We start from the raw sequence: 19,255 nt of genomic DNA, 5'->3' as shown, positions 1-19,255 counted from the left end.
CTTTAAATGTTTGTCATTGCCTATCCACTGTCAACCCTTTAAAGTATCACTCGCCAGTTTATTCTAGCCAATTCATGTCTCATACCATCGAAGTTACCTTTCCTTAAGTTCTGGAACCTAGTCTGTGAATTAACTGCGTCACTCTCCACCATAATAAAGAATTCTACCATATTATGGTCACTCTTCCCCAAGAGGCCTCGCACAACAAGATTGCTAATTAGTCCTTTCTCATTACACATCACCCAGTCTAGGATGGCCAGCCCTCTAGTTGGTTCCTCGACATATTGGTCAAGAAAACTATCCCTAATACACTCCAGGAAATCCTCCTCCATCACATTGCTCCCAGTTTGGTTAGCCCAATCAATAAGTAGATTAAAGTTGCCCATGATAACTGCTGTACCTTTATTGCACATATCCCTTATTTCTTGTTTGATGCTGTCCCCAACCTCACTACTACTGTTTGGTGGTCTGTACACAACTCCCACTAGCGTTTTCTGCTCTTTGGTATTCCGTAGCTCCACCCATACTGATTCCACATCATCCAAGCTAATGTCCTTCCTTACTATTGCGTTAATTTCCTCTTTAACCAGCAATGCCACCCCACCTCCTTTTCCTTTCTGTCTATCCTTCTTGAATGTTGAATACCCCTGGATGTTGAGTTCCCAGCCTTGGTCACCCTGGAGCCATGTCTCCGTGATGCCAATTACATCATATCCGTTAACAGCTATCTGCGCAGTTAATTCGTCCACCTTATTACGAATACTCCTCGCTTTGAGGCACAGAGCCTTCAGGCTTGTCTTTTTAACATACTTTGCCCCTTTCGAATTTTGCTGTAATGTGACCCTTTTTGCTTTTTGCCTTGGATTTCTCTACCTCCACTTTTACTTTTCTTCTTCCTATCTTTTGCTTCTGCCCTCATTCTACTTCCCTCTGTCTCCCTGCATAGGTTCCCATCCCCCTGCCATATTAGTTTAACCCCTCACCAACAGCATTAGCAAACACTCCCCCGAGGACATTGGTTCTGGTCCTGCCCAGGTGCTGACCATCCGGTATGTACTGGTCCCTCCTCCCCCAGAACTGATTCCAATGTCACAGGAATTTGAATCCCTCCCTTCTGCACCACTCCTCAAGCCACATATTCATCTGAGCTAGCCTGCGATTCCTATTCTGACTAGCACGTGGCACTGGTAGCAATTCTGAGATTACTACTTTTGAGGTCCTACTTTTTAATTTAGCTCCTAGCTTTTAAATTCGTCTTGTAGGACCTCATCCCATTTTTTACCTATATCGTTGGTATCTATATGCACCATGACAACTGGCTGTTCACCCTCCCCCTTCAAAATGTCCTGCAACCATTCCGAGACATCCTTGACCCTTGCACCAGGGAGGCAACATACCATTCTGAAGTCTCGATTGTTGCCGCAGAAATGTCTATCTATTCCCCTTACAATAGAATCCCCTACCACTATAACTCTCCCAGTCTTTTTCCTGCCCTCCTGTGCAGCAGAGCCACCCACAGTGCCATGAACTTGGCTGCTGCTGCTCTCCCTTGATGAGTCATCCTCCTCAGCAGTACCCAAAGCGGTGTATCTGTTTTGCAAGGGGATGACCACAGGGGTCCCCTGCACTACCTTCCTTCCACTGCTCTTCCTGTTGGTCACCTATCTGGTTGTGTACCCTTTACCTGCGGTGTGGCCAACTCACTAAACGTGCTATTCACAACATCCTCAGTATCGCGGATGCTTCAGAGTAAATCCACCCGCAGCTCCAGTGCCGCAATGCGGTCTGTCAGGTGCTGCAGCCAGATACACTTCCCGCACATGTAGTTGTCAGGGACACTGGAAGCTTCCCTGACTTCCCACATAGCGCAGGAGGCGCATGACATGTGTCCGAGCTCTCCTGCCATGACTTAACCCTGAGATTAATTTAATTTGGCAACAACAACAACAATGCTAAAGGTTACCTACTGATAAAGAAAAAGAAAAACTACTCACCAATCACCACCCAATCACTCCCCCTTGGCTGTGACATCACCCTTCGATTTCTTTCTACTTTTTTGCTTTCTCTCCCTGCAGCTGCACCAGCTGGCCTCCTCGATCTCCCGCTGGCTCCCGACACCTGTTGGGCCTTATGTAGACCTCTCCACGCTGCCGCTCCGCCTCCTCGAACTTTCGGGCATCAACTGCCATGATTTTGCAGTGGTGGTCACGCACCAGCTGGACATCAAGGGAGTTTCTGAAGATATCGAGATTGTTTTTTGGCCCCTCACTGCGATGTGGGTGCAATCTATTGCACCCTGATTCCTGGGGAAGCCCACAATCTGCACGAATCCGGTTTGCCGCTCCAAGTGCTCCTCCCTGTTCATCGGGAAGGATATGTTGTCCCTCCCCTTATCGAGAGCATCTGGCACTTGATGGATGGAGATATGCGCGGCGGACTGGGAGATGTTAGAGATGTCTGCTGTAGCAGCTTGAAAAGATCCAGTCACATAGAAATTGAGCACTATGGTCACCTTGGATGCGACGGTCAGAGCTGTCCTCAACCTTGTTTGAGGCTGCAGGTCTGGCTGCAGGAGACAGCACAGCTCTCTCCCAATGTCCTTCCAGAATCGCAGTATTTGGAGGCATTGGTCATCAATCAGGTCCATGTAGGAGAACTGCTGTCTGTCGACCCTTGGATGAAAGGGCCTTCTCCTCCCATGCCTATGCTCGTGTCTACCTATGGCAGCTGCCTCATTGCCTTCTCCCTCATGGTCTTGCTGCTCCACACCCTCTGCAGCCTGATGCCTCCTGTGAATCCTGCCTTCTCTCGATTTTGCCCACTATCTGGTGCGGGTGGTCAGCATTCCTGACCCTCCTCCTGATAGCAGGTCCTCCCTGGGCCACCGCTCTGGGTTGAGCTCTGTCGCCATCTCCACAGCCTTCTGCATGTTTGGCAGCCATGTCTGCTGGATCCCTTGTCCGCTGCCTCTAGAGCCATTGGAGATAGCTCTGCCTTCTCCTGCATGCCTTCCTGTCGCACACAATGTGCAGAAGGCGTTCTGCTGCCATCACTGACCCGATTTAGTTTGATCCACAAGCAGAGCCTCCACAATGACGGCTCTCTGTTGTCGAGATTGAAGACCCTAGCCCACTAGAACTCAATCCCGCTCTGAACAAGGCAACTGGCAATGTTGTGAAAAGATTGAAAAAATCCTCTCTGTTGTCGAGATTGAAGACCTGAGCCCAGGAGCACTCAATCCTGCTCTGAACAAGGCAACTGGCAACGTTTTGAAAAGACCGGAAAAGTCTTGGCGACAAGAATGCTGCTACACGCAACATGCCTTTAAAGGCACTGGCGGTCTTGAGCTAGCACTGTTTACCGACCCAAAAAACTGTCGTTGGCACCGACAGGCAGCCGGAAGACTTTTTGAAGTGAATTTACCTTCTGTCACGGAACCGCTGCGATGCACGCTCTGATGATGTGGTTAACGACGCAACTGCACAAGCAGGGCGGAAGTGGGGGGAGCTGGGCGCATAGTAACATCGCAGCAAGAACCCATGAGGGAAATGCCGCGAATGTCGTTCAGTCCGCCGCGAGTCGGCGGCCATTCCACAACGCCTCATGGCTGCCACTTTCAGGCAGCCGGAATCTACCAAAATTCTCTAGACTCTGGGGAGGTACCAGTGGATTGGAAAGCAGCTAATGTAACGCCTCTGTTTAAAAATGGGGGCAGACAAAAGGCAGGTAACTATAGGCCGGTTACATTAATATCTGTAGTGGGGAAAATGCTTGAAGCTATCATTAAGGAAGAAATAGCGGGACATCTAGATAGGAATAGTGCAATCAAGCAGACGCAACATGGATTCATGAAGGGGAAATCATGTTTAACTAATTTACTGGAATTCTTTGAGGATATAACGAGCATGATGGATAGAGGTATACCGATGGATGTGGTGTATTTAGATTTCTAAAAGGCATTCGATAAGATGCCACACAAAAGGTTACTGCAGAAGATAAAGGTACGTGGAGTCAGAGGAAATGTATTAGCATGGATCGAGAATTGGCTGGCTAATAGAAAGCAGAGAGTTGGGATAAATGGGTCCTTTTCGGGTTGGAAATCGGTGGTTAGTGGTGTGCCACAGAGATCGGTGCTGGGACCACAACTGTTTACAATATACATAGATGACCTGGAAGAGGGGACAGAGTGTAGTGTAACAAAATGTGCAGATGACACAAAGATTAGTGGGAAAGCGGGTTGTGTAGAGGACACAGAGAGGCTGCAAAGAGATTTAGATAGGTTAAGCGAATGGGCTGAGGTTTGGCAGATGGAATACAATGTCGGAAAATGTGAGGTCATCCACCTTGGGAAAAAAAACAGTAAAAGGGAATATTATTTGAATGGTGAAAATTACAACATGCTGCGGTGCAAAGGGACCTGGCGGTCCTTGTGCATGAATCCCAAAAAGTTCGTTTGCAGGTGCAGCAGGTAATCAGGAAGGCGAATGCAATGTTGGCCTTCATTGCGAGAGGGATGGAGTACAAAAGCGGGGAGGTCCTGCTGCAACTGTACAGGGTATTGGTGAAGCCGCAGCTGGAGTACTGCGTGCAGTTTTGGTCACCTTACTTAAGGAAGGATATACTAGCTTTGGAACGGGTACAGAGACGATTCAATAGGCTGATTCCGGAGATGAGGGGGTTACCTTATGATGATAGATTGAGTAGACTGGGTCTTTACCCATTGGAGTTCAGAAGGATGAGGGGAGATCTTACAGAAACATTTAAAATAATGAAAGGGATAGACAAGATAGTGGTAGAGAGGTTGTTTCCACTGGTCGGGGAGACTAGAACTAGGGGGCACAGCCTCAAAATACGGCGGAACCAATTTAAAACCGAGTTGAGAGGGAATTTCTTCTCCCAGAGGGTTGTGAATCTGTGGAATTCTCTGCCCAAGGAAGCAGTTGAGGCTAGCTCATTGAATGTATTCAAATCACAGATAGATAGATTTTTAACCAATAAGGGAATTAAGGGTTATGGGGAGCGGGCGGGTAAGTGGAGCTGAGTCCACGGCCAGATCAGCCATGATCTTGTTGAATGGCAGAGCAGGCTCGAGGGGCTAGATGGCCTACTCCTGTTCCAAATTCTTATATTCTTATGTTTATCGGAAAGGACAACTTTGGCCCCACTCAGTCTACACATTGTGGTATAGGGTTATCAATGGATAGCTGCAATGTACAACCAGAAACTCTGCAGCTGGCCATGTTATATCTGGCCTAGGCATGTTTAATGCTGGTAATGGATGCTCAGAATCAGAAACTGTGCCAATATTCACATTAACAATCCTTTATAAGCTTTGACATAGCTTTGAGACTGGGAATTTATTGTGAAAGGATTCAGAACTGTGAAGCCACGTCCCACCATTCTATTGTACAGTGCATTGGAACTCCAGGATAGTTGCTCACTAATTATATATAAAGCCTACCTTGTCGTCAAATTACATTTTAAACTTTATTCTTACAGCTGCTTGAAGAAACAGTTTTTTGGATGACAAAACTACAGCTCAGCTTATGGATCATGGAAACCTTCAGCTCCATTAGCTCTTCTGTAAATTGCATCATTTTCAGTCTTGGATAGCAATCTTGGCATCCAATGTTGATAATTGAGCATTGTCTGGATAATGCTGCTGCTCTGCCTTCTCTCGGTTTCTCCTCAAATAGCTAGCAAGGGTGAGTAATCAAAGAATTTCTTTCACCAGGTGCTGCTCCCTCCATAAGCACATGGCGAAGTCTGCAAGTGTACTGTTCAGCCGAAGGTTTTACAGCTCAAAGATCTCTGACTTACCTCACTGATGAGGATTACCAGTGCTCCGATGATGGTTATCAATTCACCCACAAGTCTCAGGAAGTCTTCCTTTGTTTGATAGGATTCCTAAAATAATTAATTAATTGAAAAAATCATTATTAATACAAACAAAATGCATTTATCGCATACAAAGAGGAAGAATAACTATTGACCCTGCACTGTGCTCATTGGTAAAATTCTAAAACTTGGACTCAGACATAGACTTTCACTTCAAGAACAATGCAACACTGACAAGTCGATTGGGAATGCTAACTCACTCTGCTGTGTACTGTCACTTACTGATCTGGAAACATTTATTTATTTCATTTTATAAACAAAACCATTTCAGAAATGCTTTTTCATGATTTTTGTGACAACTTTAAATTCAAGTACATACAGTACTGCCATTGCTATCTGTTCATGTCGAACTAATTTCAACTACAGAGAAAGTCAAACATGATACGACTAGATAATTATCAGAATTCTTAAAATAACACTAATATTTTTCCACTTTAACAAGAATTACACCCGATCTGATAGGCTTATGAAAATGTTATGTCTGTCTGATATAAGCAAGAAGCTAATCAGATACCTTGGCCTAGATTCTGCTTAACCTACGCCAGGAGAGGCGGAGCTAGATTTTCACCTGTCACCCCAACCCTACCCATTTTCCTGGACCGAGGTTCATGGTTATGCAGGGTGCGGGGGCGGGGGGGGGTTTCCAGCTCAGATCCCTACCACCAAGAGGGACTCCCCCATTGCCAGGGAAAGAAAATGCAAGTGGGGATGTAGCGTGACCTCTGATGTGGCACCTGAAGAAGAGCGGACCATTTAAAGGAGGCAGAAGTGCCCTGAAGATCAGAGTTTGATTTTTGTTTAGGCCTCAAACTGGGCCGAGTCTGGGTTGTCGGTGAGGTTGAGGAGAGAGAGGGACCCACAAATGGGGGCCCCACTTCCTCCAAAGTGGAGTCCAGTGGGTCTTCTGTTCTTGCCCCAGTGATTACTGCCAACCTTCTCCTGGCAGTATTGGGGGTTCATGAGTCAGTGGTTGAAAGCGGGGAAATCAGCCGAGGTGTTGAGCTCTGCCTCCTTGCCGTTACATGCAGTGAGATGGTGTTGGGTGGCCAGTGACTTTACCTGCTTAGGTGGATAGAGGACAATGTAGATCAGGGTGGGGAGGTGGTGGTAGTCCTCCCTGTCTAAATATCGGCCACTATCCCACTTGATCCGGGGTGGGGCAGAATAGTAGAGGAAAAAACAGCCCTTAAGTAAAACTAATCAACCAAGGTGCTTGTATTAAGTTATTCAGGAGCCTTACCAAAAGTCCACAGGATTTTACAGTTATCCTATAGATCCCATGGGGAAGAAAAATCCAATGAGCTTTAATATTTGCCAGTTACAATATGTCCTGAAAGCCTATTAGATCTTTGTAGCATTCTGTTAAGTGTTGCAATGAGAATTTGTTATGCAATATTTCATCAACAGTAACACACTTATGGGATTTCATCTCACTTCTCCGGATTTATTAGACCAGGTCTCTGGATCACTAGTCCAGTAAAATAACTACTATACTACCGTACCGTACCGTACCCCTGCATTATCTTAGCACTAAAGTCTTGTGTTTCATAATGATGAGGTTGTTGGATAGCCTAGAAGAAATTGTTTTTAAGGGTCTCTGTAGGCTTGAGATGATAAATATGCTATATATTACAGGAGAATGTACAAATTAGGAAATGCCAAAGTCTTACTGCCAAAGTCTTCTGTGTCCTTATGGTGAGGTTGTCGGATAACCCAGGTGGAATTGGCTTCAAGGGCCGATAAAGGCTAGCGACGGTGAATATAATAATGTACATAATATAGGAGAACATCCATATTAGGAAATACTTGTACCCAAACGAATTCCACTTTTGATGCAATAACTCCTTCACTGGTTTAGCATCAACAAGTTTGCGAACCTATAAAAACATGCTTAATTCATTAAAACAAGCTTCATTCGTGGTGCCTTCTTTCTTTTTCAGCCAACCTTCTCCCCTTCTAATGAGGTGACACCATAGATCACATTTTCCATCATTACCAATTTGGTAATGCTGGACATTAGGAATACCTGTATACAATAGGCGCCTAGCATTACAAAGTAAGGCAAAATGTAAAAAATATTTTAAAAGCAAATCAGGACATCAAAAGCAGAGTGATCAATGTGCAGATCCACACAGCTTTATTACTGGATCTGCATTGGAGGCAGACCTTTTTGGTATGGCAGCCTGTCCCTTTAAAGTGTTGCAAGCATCTGATCCCTGCAGCGACAGCCATTGCTTGACCTCAATGGAAAACTTCCAAGCCCAAACACCGGTAGGAATGAGCCTATTTAAAAAATGTAAATGCTCCTAGCAATCTACAGGCTTAGAAGTCTTGAAATCTCCTGCCATATATATATATATTATACAGCTATCCATAAGATATTTAAAGTTATTTTATTTTTGTTTGAAATAGATTTAGTGGTGAGCATTGTGAAGGAAAAATGTTTCTTTGATAGACATGATTGGGTCATGTTAACTGCCTCTCACCTCTCTCCATAGTTGATTGCTGACTATCTTAAAAGTTCAGTTCAAAAGAGCAGTGAGTTGTTAAGAATTAACACCAAGAAGAGCCATAAAATGTTGCACTTTATTATACTTGTAATGAAACTAGTCTATATTTCTAGTTTCATGACTCGAAGTCAAAACAATTAAGAAATCAACCAATTTTAAAGATCATGGATTTGTTGCCTTGCAGTTGTGATCCTCACTTCTCATTGGCTGAACTGCTGAATGTAGAGTTGGAGTGGGGCGCCATTACCAGTAAGGCCACAATCTTTACTAAAGTCCATACATATTAAAAATGTAAATATATATTTGCATGATAGGGAACTCAAAATCATGAGATATGTAAAACTATCCCATGAAATATGGCATCATTGACAATTACAGCAAGGAGCTGGCTGGTTCACTCCTTATGGTTACCTCACTATTCCTGCTTGTTGTTATGATGTCCAGAACTGATTTTTGGTCACCCCATGTATCAATGTTGGTGAGATCATAGACACAGTAAGAAATTGTCCCCATTGTCCAGTATATTTTCTTTTGTTTTTGCACCAAATAGTTGAACATCTGAAGAAGAAAAAGCAATTCATGTATTAAACTGAGTATTAAACTAAATTAGGTACATTTCTTACAGAAAGGTTTGAGTTGATTCAAACTTAATTAGAATGTACGTGTTCCTCTGAAATTTGCTTTGAAAGGTAATGAATTCCACTCTGTGAGTACAAATCTGAGTTTGCAGTAAGTTTAGTATTTCTTTCTCACATCAGCATAGAAGCTCGGAGAGATCTCATTTCAGCAGAAGGAGAACTGAAGCAGGTAAAATCGAGGTGAGATTGGCATTTCTTTTGCTACATCACCATACAATTTTGCCCATGAACACGGAAACAAAGTGATGTTAAAACTATTTAACCATCTGCATACAAATCTTTTCTTTGGAAAGAAAAATGTTCAGTGCAAGAGAAATCCAGTCCTTAATAAGACTGACTTTCTGCCTCAGATGTGTAAGTGCTCCCACTGAGATGTCTGTCTCTCAGGTGTTAGCCTTGTCTCAGTTGGAGCAACTTTACCTCTGAGGCAGAAGGTCAGTTGTTCAAGCCCCAATTCAGAGACTTGAGCACACAATCTAGGCTGATGCCTCAGAGCTGCACTCTCAAAGATGCAGTCTTTCGGATGAAATATTAAATCAAAGCCCTGCACCCTGTCAGCCCTCTCAGGTAGATGTAAAAGATATGTTGACATCATTCAAAAAAGAACAGTGTCTTGGCCAATATTTATTCTTCAATCAATATCATGAAAACAGATTATTGGGTCCTTTATCCCATTGCTGTGCACAATGTCCTGCTATATTTCTTACATTATAACAGTGACTACATTTCAAAAGTACAGTACTTCATTGCCTGTGAAGCACTTTGGGACATCCTGAGGTCACGAAAGGCACTCTATAAATACAAATTCTAGACCCTGATTTTAACTCCAAGTGGATTCCTCACTCAAGCCTGAGTTAAAATTACAGTCGGGACTCAATGATGTCATAGAACCGCAACATACAACAGTAAAGAAGACCCTGTTGGCTCCGGGCGCATGTCGTTGCTACCTGCTCAGGATAGCAGGTTAAATTGCAGATGTTGCGATCATAGTGGTTTTCGGACAGATAAGAGCCAAGGCAATTTTAACTGCCCATCCGCCAGGTTTCTGCTGAGCAAGTAGGGTTCAAATCGCCTCTTTAATTTTTTTTTCCTCTTTGATTTTTGCAGATTCAGAATCTTGCAATTTGCTGATCAAAAGCTCATTTGGAACTATAATTATTTAAAATTGAACAGAACCTTCATTTTATGAGTAATATCTGTTTGTTTTGCTTAAGTAACACAATCACGACACAAAACAATCAAGAAAGTTCAAATCAACATTTAGCACAGGGACTAAAGGTGGTCTGGTTCTGATACTTCAATGCTGGTTCCAAGTAGTAGGGGCTGTATACATCTCTTAGCTTAGGAAAAGCCAGCAGCTGTGAATATTGTGGGAGAGAGCAGTGCAGGAATCTGTTAGGACGAGTGGATGTAGTTGTTGCATGTTAGGCTGCAATGGAGCATGGGAAACCAAGAGCAGGAAAGTCAGAACTGGAAAAAAATTATAAAAAGAAGTGCATCAACAGCTGAAAGGAGAAATGCAACATGCAATGGTAAAGAGAAGGCAGGAGAGAGTATAGAGAGGAGCATAAACTGAGTACAGGGGAATGAGAACCAAGAGAGAGAGATCATGTAACAGAGACATAACTGGAACAGAGACAGCAGGAAAGAGAGTGGGACAGATCGCTGAATATGAGACATTCTGGGGACGGTTCTCAATTATAGCGCACATCAAGCTGGTAATGGGCAGGCAATCGCACTGTCCATCCAATGGTACCAGTAAGAGACCTGAACCCTGCAGTCATCCCCCTGCAAAACAGATACACTGCTTTGAGTACTGTTGACGGGGATGACTCATCAGGGGAGGGCAGCAGCAGCCAAGTTCATGGCACCATGGGTGGCTCTGTTGCACAGGAGGGCAGGAAAAAGAGTGGGAGAGCAATAGTGATAGGGGATTCAATTGTAAGGGGAATAGATAGGCGTTTCTGCGGCCGCAACCGAGACTCCAGGATAGTATGTTGCCTCCCTGGTGCAAGGGTCAAGGATGTCTCGGAGCGGGTGCAGGACATTCTAAAAATGGAGGGAGAACAGCCAGTTGTCGTGGTGCACATTGGTACCAACGACATAGGTTAAAAAAAGGGATGAGGTCCTACGAGACGAATTTAAGGAGCTAGGAACTAAATTAAAAAGTAGGACCTCAAAAGTAGTAATCTTGGGATTGGTACCAGTGCCACGTGCTAGTCAGAGTAGGAATCGCAGGAGAGCACAGATGAATACGTGGCTTGAGCAGTGGTGCAGCAGGGAGGGATTCAAATTCCTGGGGCATTGGAACCGGTTCTGGGGGAGGTGGGACCAGTACAAACCGGACAGTCTGCACCTGGGCAGGACCGGAACCAATGTCCTAGGGGGAGTGTTTGCTAGTGCTGTTGGGGATGAGTTAAACTAATATGGCAGGGGGATGGGAACCAATGCAGGGAGGCAGAGGGAAACAAAAAGGAGACAAAAGCAAAAAACAGAAAGGAGATGAGTAAAGGTGGAGGGCAGAGAAACCCAAGGCAAAAAACAAAAAGGGCCACTGAATATAAAGGGGCTGCAGGAGGGGTCAAAACTAAAAATCATGGTTGAAAACTAGGATTAAAACACTCTACCTAAATGAACGCAGCATTCGAAATAAAGTAAATGAGTTGACGGCACATATCATTACAAATGGATATGATTTGGTGGCCATTACAGAAACATGGTTGCAGGGTGGCCAAGACTGGGAATTAAACATACAGGGATATCTGACGATTCGGAAAGATAGACAAGAAGGGAAAGGAGGTGGGATAGCTCTGTTAATAAAGGATGATATCAGGGCAGTTGTGAGAGACGATATTGGCTCTAATGAACAAAATGTTGAATCATTGTGGGTGGAGATTAGAGATAGTAAGGGGAAAAAGTCACTGGTGGGTGTAGTTTATAGGCCCCCAAATAATAACTTCACGGTGGGGCGGGCAATAATCAAGGGAATAATGGAGGCATGTGAAAAAGGAATGGCAGCAGTCATGGGGGATTTTAACCTACATATCGATTGGTCAACTCAAATCGCACGGGGTAGCCTGGAGGAGGAATTCATAGAATGCATACGGGATTGTTTCTTAGAACAGTATGTAACAGAACCTACAAGGGAGCAAGCTATCTTAGATCTGGTCCTGTGTAATGAAACAGGAAAAATAAACGATCTCCTAGTAAAAGATCCTCTCGGAATGAGTGATCACAATATGGTTGAATTTGTAATACAGATTGAGGTTGAGGAAGTTGTGTCAGAAACGAGCGTACTATGCTTAAACAAAGGGGACTAGAGTGGGATGAGGGCAGAGTTGGCTGAAGTAGACTGGGAACACAGACTAAACGGTGGCACAATTGAGGAACAGTGGAGGACTTTTAAGGAGCTCTTTCATAGTGCGCAACAAAAATATATTCAGTGAAAAAGAAGGGCGGTAAGAGAAGGGATAACCAGCCGTGGATAACCAAGGAAATAAAGGAGAGTATCAAATCAAAGACCAATGCGTATAAGGTGGCCAAGGTTAGTGGGAAACTAGAGGATTGGGAGAATTTTAAACAACAGCAAAGAATGACTAAAAAAGCAATAAAGAAAGGAAAGATAGATTACGAAGGTAAACTTGCGCAAAACATAAAAGCAGATAGTAAAAGCTTTTACAGATATATAAAATGGAAAAGAGTGACTAAAGTAAATGTTGGTCCCTTAGGAGATGAGAAGGGGGATTTAATAATGGGAAATGTGGAAATGGCTGAGACCTTAAACAATTATTTTGCTTCGGTCTTCACAGTGGAAGACACAAAAACCATGCCAAAAATTGCTGGTCACAGGAATGTGGGAAGGGAGGACCTTGAGACAATCACTATCACTAGAGGGGTAGTGCTGGACAGGCTAATGGGACTCAAGGTAGACAAGTCCCCTGGTCCTGATTAAATGCATCCCAGGGTATTAAAAGAGATGGCAGAAGTTATAGCAGATGCATTCGTTATAATCTACCAAAATTCTCTGGACTCTGGGGAGGTACCAGCGGATTGGAAAGCAGCTAATGTAACACCTCTGTTTAAAAAAGAGGGCAGACAAAAGGCATGTAACTATAGGCCGGTTAGTTTAACATCTGTAGTGGGGAAAATGCTTGAAACTATCATTAAGGAAGAAATAGCGGGACATCGAGATAGGAATAGTGCAATCAAGCAGACACAGCATGGATTCATGAAGGGGAAATCATGTTTAACTAATTTACTGGAATTCTTTGAGGATATAGCGAGCTTGGTGGATAGAGGTGTACCGATGGATGTGGTGTATTTAGATTTCCAAAAGGCATTCGATAAGGTGCCACACAAAAGGTTACTGCAGAAGATAAAGGTACGCGGAGTCAGAGGAAATGTATTAGCATGGATCGAGAATTGGCTGGCGAACAGAAAGCAGAGAGTCGGGATAAATGGGTCCTTTTCGGGTTGGAAATCGGTGGTTAGTGGTGTGCCACAGAGATCGGTGCTGGGCCCACAACTGTTTACAATATACATAGATGATCTGGAAGAGGGGACAGAGTGTAGTGTAACAAAATTTGCAGATGACACTAAGATTAGTGGGAAAGCAGGTTGTGTAGAGGACACAGAGAGGCTGCAAAGAGATTTGGATAGGTTAAGCGAATGGGCTAAGGTTTGGCAGATGGAATACAATGTTGGAAAGTGTGAGGTCATCCACCTTGGGAAAAAAAACAGTAAAAGGGAATATTATTTGAATGGGGAGAAATTGCAACATGCTGAGGTGCAGAGGGGCCTGGGGTCCTTGTGCACGAATCCTTAAAAAGTTTGTTTGCAGGTGCAGCAGGTAATCAGGAAGGCGAATGCAATGTTGGCCTTCATTGCGAGAGGGATGGAGTACAAAAGCAGGGAGGTCCTGCTGCAACTGTATAGGGTATTGGTAAGGCCGCACCTGGAGTACTGCGTGCAGTTTTGGTCACCTTACTTAAGGAAGGATATATTGGCTTTGGAGGGGGTACAGAGACGATTCACTAGGCTGATTCCGGAGATGAGGGGGTTACCTTATGATGATAGATTGAGTAGACTGGGTCTTTACTCGTTGGAGTTCAGAAGGATGAGGGGTGATCTTATAGAAACATTTGAAATAATGAAAGGGATAGACAAGATAGAGGCAGAGAGGTTGTTTCCACTGGTAGGGGAGACTAGAACTAGGGGGCACAGCCTCAAAATACAGGGGAGCCAATTTAAAACTGAGTTGAGAAGGAATTTCTTCTCCCAGAGGGTTGTGAACCTGTGGAATTCTCTGCCCAAGGAAGCAGTTGAGGCTAGCTCATTGAATGTATTCAAGTCACAGATAGATAGATTTTTAACCAATAAGGGAATTAAGGGTTATGGGGAGAGGGCGGGTAAGTGGAGCTGAGTCCACGGCCAGATCAGCCATGATCTTATTGAATGGCGGAGCAGGCTCGAGGGGCTAGATGGCCTACTCCTGTTCCTAATTCTTATTTTCATGGTTGAACCTCATTTGAATTTGTTTCGTGAGCTGCTAGCACCCAACAAGTTCTGTCAGACGGCTTACCAACCGGGCAGGAGGTGGGGAGGCGGGGGGAGGGGTGGAGGGGGGGAGGGTGCTTTAGGGTGGGGGCAAGGCATGAAATGCAGCATTTCCGCTGTGGAGCTGACCCTGGGGTTAAACCTTAAGGAGAGCAGGAGCAATCCCGTAACATCCATGCTCCTCCTGGCCCTAGAAAAATCAGCGGGACCAATGTTTCTGTTCTATTTTTGGAGTAGTCTGTGTGACACAAACTCCATCCATTGGTACCTGAACATTGTGTTGGTGTCCTATAACCTGATTTAAATATGTCCCCATCTGTGCTGGGCTAGAGTGCTGGCCTTCCAGTTTGTGGCCTGCTTGAATATTGGGTGCCAGTGGGCAGTAGCATTTAAAAAAAAAAATGTCTACTTCTTGACCCATTTTTCATGGTGAACACGATGGTAAGCAAAAGAGAATCCTTCTCTCTGAGCTCTGAATGCGGCAGAAACACAGATAAGGTCACAGAGGAAAGAACGTATTTGTGGAGAACACTGAGCGCTCAGCAGCAAAGTAAGGGGGTAGAGAGAAAGAGAAAGCGGAAGAGGAAGGCAGCTTGAGTCACCTCTTAGCCCCAGAAAACTGCTGTAGAGGCAAAATGAGAAGTAAAAAAGATGAAAAAAAGAATGCAAAAAGTAAAAGATAAACTCAGAAGTGATATAGAGCAAATTTAGGAAAAAGAAAGAATGCGAAGGAAGAGATAAATAAAAGAAAATTAAAAATACAAAAATGAGGTAGAAAGAAGCAGAAGTGAATGATGAGAAAGAGATTATTTTTGCAGACTTACCACTCCCAGTATCCTTACCCTGAGGAGCTCATGATAGGCTCAGTTTAATTGAAAATTATTGTCAATAATGACATTTAGTCTAAAGGGGGACGAAATTGACCACCGCTGGAAAAGGGGCACTGCGCCCTATTTCTAGTGTTTTCACTGCCACAGTGAATGCAAATGCGGTGGCCTCTTGACCAAAATTACGCTCCTTTGCTTTTTTTTCCCGGCAAACCGGAAGTCGGTAGGTAATGGGGGCGGAGATGTGGCCGTGAGCACACTAGAGGGGCGGAAGTTGGGGGCGGGTGGAGTGGCCACCACTGTCAGTCATCAGCGTAATGCTGATGATGTCATCACGGTGCCGTGTCACCACGGCTCTCCCCTTCACTTAAAGGCGAGAGCCTGCACGATTTTAACGTTCGGTCCACTGGGCCACCAGGGACGGTTTCGGCCGGGCCAGCGGCCTGCCACCCAAGATGGGGTGCCAGGCTGCCTGTTGGCAGCCCGGCCGAACCCGGGGGCGTAATTGTCAGCCCGACATGGCAGTCGGCCAACAAAAAAAAAATGGCGGCAGCGGCAGTGCATCCTCCGCTTTAATGGGAGCCGCACCGCCATTTTAGAAAGCCACAGCCTCAATGCACCGCCTGAGAAAAGTAGCTTTTGGCATTGCTCGGCGGGAGTAAGATTTTCTCAGCGGAATTTCGCCGTCGGGGTGGTTGGGTGGGCTGGTGGGGGGGGATCATCGGCACTGCACACTCTGATGATACATTAGGATGGATCGGCAGCAGTGGAGCAGTGAGGGGGGGGGGGGGCGGAATTTAGAAAATGGTGACCATTACACGAAATATCAGCGGCCATGGCACTCCGCAGCATGGCCATCGATTTCTGATTGTAACGGGCCTCAAGGAACCTTAAGTGAAGGCATATAGACAGGGCATTCATGTAGACAGACCTCGGCTACCCTACAATCATTTTGTGGGTGGTTGCTCCTGTGTTTTGCTACAAATATTGTGCTGCTGCTGTATAGTTGTAAACCAAAACAACAGAATATTGCTCAAGGAATGCAAGTCAGATTAGCAGTGAAAGTTGTTGGAAAATCTAAAATCTAGAACGATACAGATGTCAATGAAGATTAAATATTATGAATGTTATTTAACGTAGTAACATACAAAGATGATGCATAATGCATTTCTTGATATATATTAATGACTTGGACTTGAGTGTACAGGGTACAATTTCAAAATTTGCAAATGACACAAAACTTGGAAGTATGGTGAACAGTGAGGAGAATAGTGATAGACTTCAAGATGACATAGACAGGCTGGTGGAATGGGTGGACATGTGGCAGATGAAATTTAGTGCAGAAAAGTGCGAAGTGATAGATTTTGGGAGGAAGAATGAGGAGAGGCAATATAAAGGATAGGGTACAATTCTAAAGGGGCTGCAGGAACAGGGAGACCTGTGCACAATTCGTTGAAGGTGGCAGCGCAGATTGAGAAAGCGGTTAAAAAAGCATATGGGATCCTGGGCTTCATGAACAGAAGCAGAGAGTACAAAAGCAAGGAAGTTATGATGAATCTTTATAAAACATTGGTTCAGCCTCAACTGGAGTATTGTGTTCAATTCTGGGCACGGCACTTTAGAAAGGATGTGAAGGCCTCAGAGAGGGTGCAGAAAAGATTCACGAAAATAGTTCCAAGGATGAGGGACTTCAGTTACATGGATACACTGGGGAAACTGGGTTGTTCTCCTTAGAGCAGAGAAGGAGATTTGATAGAGGTGTTCAAAATCATGATGGGTCTAGACAGAGTAGAGAGAGAGAAACTGTTCCCATTGGCAGAAGGTTTGAGAACCAGAGGACACAGATTTAAGGTGATTGGCAAAAGAACAAAAGGCGACATGAGAGGAAACCTTTTTAGGTAGTGAGTGGTTAGGAGCTGGAGTGCACTGCCTGAAAGGGCGGTGGAAGCAGACTCAATCGTGGCTTTCAAAAAGGAGTTGGATAAGGACCTGAAAGAAACAAATTTGCAGGGTTACGGGGAAAGGACAGGGAGTGGGATTAGCTAAAGTGCTCTTGTAGAGAGCCGGAATGGGCTTGACAGGCCGAATGGCCTCATTCTGTGCTATAACCATTCTATGATTCTACGATTCAATGCTTGGAAGATTTTGTCTGAAAAAATAGAAAGGTAGATATTTAAAGTAATCTTATAATCTAACAAAGTACTGATATTCTGATTTGAGGTTATGGACTAGGGTGTACTTTCACATGAAATTTCCAACACTTATAATATAGGAAATGCGACAACCAATTTGCACACAGCAAGATCTCACAAACAGTAATGTGATGATGACCAGATAATCTTTTTTAGGTATTGTTGAGGGGTAAATATTGGCGAGGGAGAACTTCCCCGCGTTTCTTCGAAACAGTGTAATGGGATCTTTTACGTCCGCCTGAGTGGACAAACGAGGCCTCAGTGTAATGTCTCATCTGAAAGATGGCACTTCCCTCAGTACTGCACTGGAGTGTCAGGCCCCGGAATGGGATTTAAACCCACAACCTTCTGACTCAGAGGCGAGAGTGCTATCAACTGGGCATCCCGGTATATGGGAAAAAGGATGAGGACCATTAGATCTCATCCTTTTTTCCATATACAGCTTATTAGGCAGACTTAGTCTACTGATTTATTGCAGAGAAGCAGTTTACTTACCACAAAGTCACCCTCAGCTGCTGCGAGCTTCAATGGAGTGTAGCCATCGTTGTTCACAATGTTCTCGACAAATTGATGATGTTTCTCAGACACAAGTGATGTGATGAGATCGTACATGGAATAAGCTTGCTCTTTTTCTGGTTGTAGAACTAACACATGAAGCACTGTATTACCTGCACAAAGGGATTCTAATTTCTAATCATAGTCACAAGCAGTTTGCCTTCCGAATCAAGATAAAACATGTAAACATTCATAGCAGTGTGGTTTCTTCTGCCTTAGAGTGAGGCTTACGATTCACAGCCCACCCAAATTATGCGTGCAAGTATGAATAGGTATGAATGTGCATTTTAAACCTGAGCATGTGTGTGTGTCTTTGGAATGAGCTCTTCAATCAAACTGAAATCTCAAAAGACAACTGAACTGGATGAATTCATGGTCAATTTGCATGTGCAGTATTAACACCAATTCTTCCTTTTGATTTCAGTTGGTCAGCACAAAAAAATCCTATATTCTCTGCTAATGCTGAAAGCAGGGTGGTTAACTGTTCTTGGTACTGATAATATTCGGTGTAAATTTTAGGCTAAGCTAGCTATTAGGTTAAATGGACATTAATGATAAAAGATTAAGAAGAGCCCTTTTTGGTGAGTGACATAGCAACACTGATATTTTGAAATAATTATAGAAAATACTCAACAGGTCAGGCACTATCTGTGAAGAGAGAAACCGATTTAACGGCTGGAATGTTACCAGCCCTCCAACCCTGCGAGTGCGACTTTGGAGGTAGGTCCGCTGTTAAAATGGCTGTGATTGACAGCAGGGCGGAAGTCCGCTCTGAACCCGCCTCCTTGTGAATTTCCAAAGTGCCGGCTCTGCCTGTGGTTTGCAGATCCGACACGTCAGGCAATTGAGATAGTTAAGAAGCTGCTTAATGCTATTTAAACAGCATTTTTCCAGGTCCTAACCATTTTCCCAAGTTTTTTACGAGGTCCCCGTCTCTCAGGGATCAAATCAGGTAAGTGTGTCGGATTCTCCACAACTCTGGATTGGTTTGACTAATAGTCAGCTGCAGATATAAAAGCTACCATTTCATAGCTGTTCAATTTCCAATCTTAGAAGCTGGAGTCTTTAGGATTTGGAAT

General features: G+C 44.3%; 1 protein-coding gene across 1 annotated transcript in view; it reads right to left on the bottom strand.

Annotated features, from left to right (window-relative positions):
* Positions 1 to 19,255, bottom strand: part of LOC139266244 (transient receptor potential cation channel subfamily V member 6-like) — an 88,597-nt gene that overhangs the window by 38,139 nt on the left and 31,203 nt on the right. Inside the window, exons 6-9 of the mRNA XM_070884072.1 lie at positions 18,117 to 18,289; positions 8,820 to 8,966; positions 7,569 to 7,775; positions 5,821 to 5,907 (exon numbers count right to left, since the gene is read on the bottom strand). Coding sequence (XP_070740173.1) covers positions 5,821 to 5,907; positions 7,569 to 7,775; positions 8,820 to 8,966; positions 18,117 to 18,289 — 614 coding nt within the window. The remainder of the gene's footprint in view (positions 1 to 5,820; positions 5,908 to 7,568; positions 7,776 to 8,819; positions 8,967 to 18,116; positions 18,290 to 19,255) is intronic.

The sequence above is a fragment of the Pristiophorus japonicus genome, chromosome 6 (genome assembly GCF_044704955.1).
Source record: "Pristiophorus japonicus isolate sPriJap1 chromosome 6, sPriJap1.hap1, whole genome shotgun sequence".
Taxonomy (NCBI): domain Eukaryota; kingdom Metazoa; phylum Chordata; class Chondrichthyes; family Pristiophoridae; genus Pristiophorus; species Pristiophorus japonicus.
This window is presented reverse-complemented; position numbering and strand designations above follow the sequence as displayed.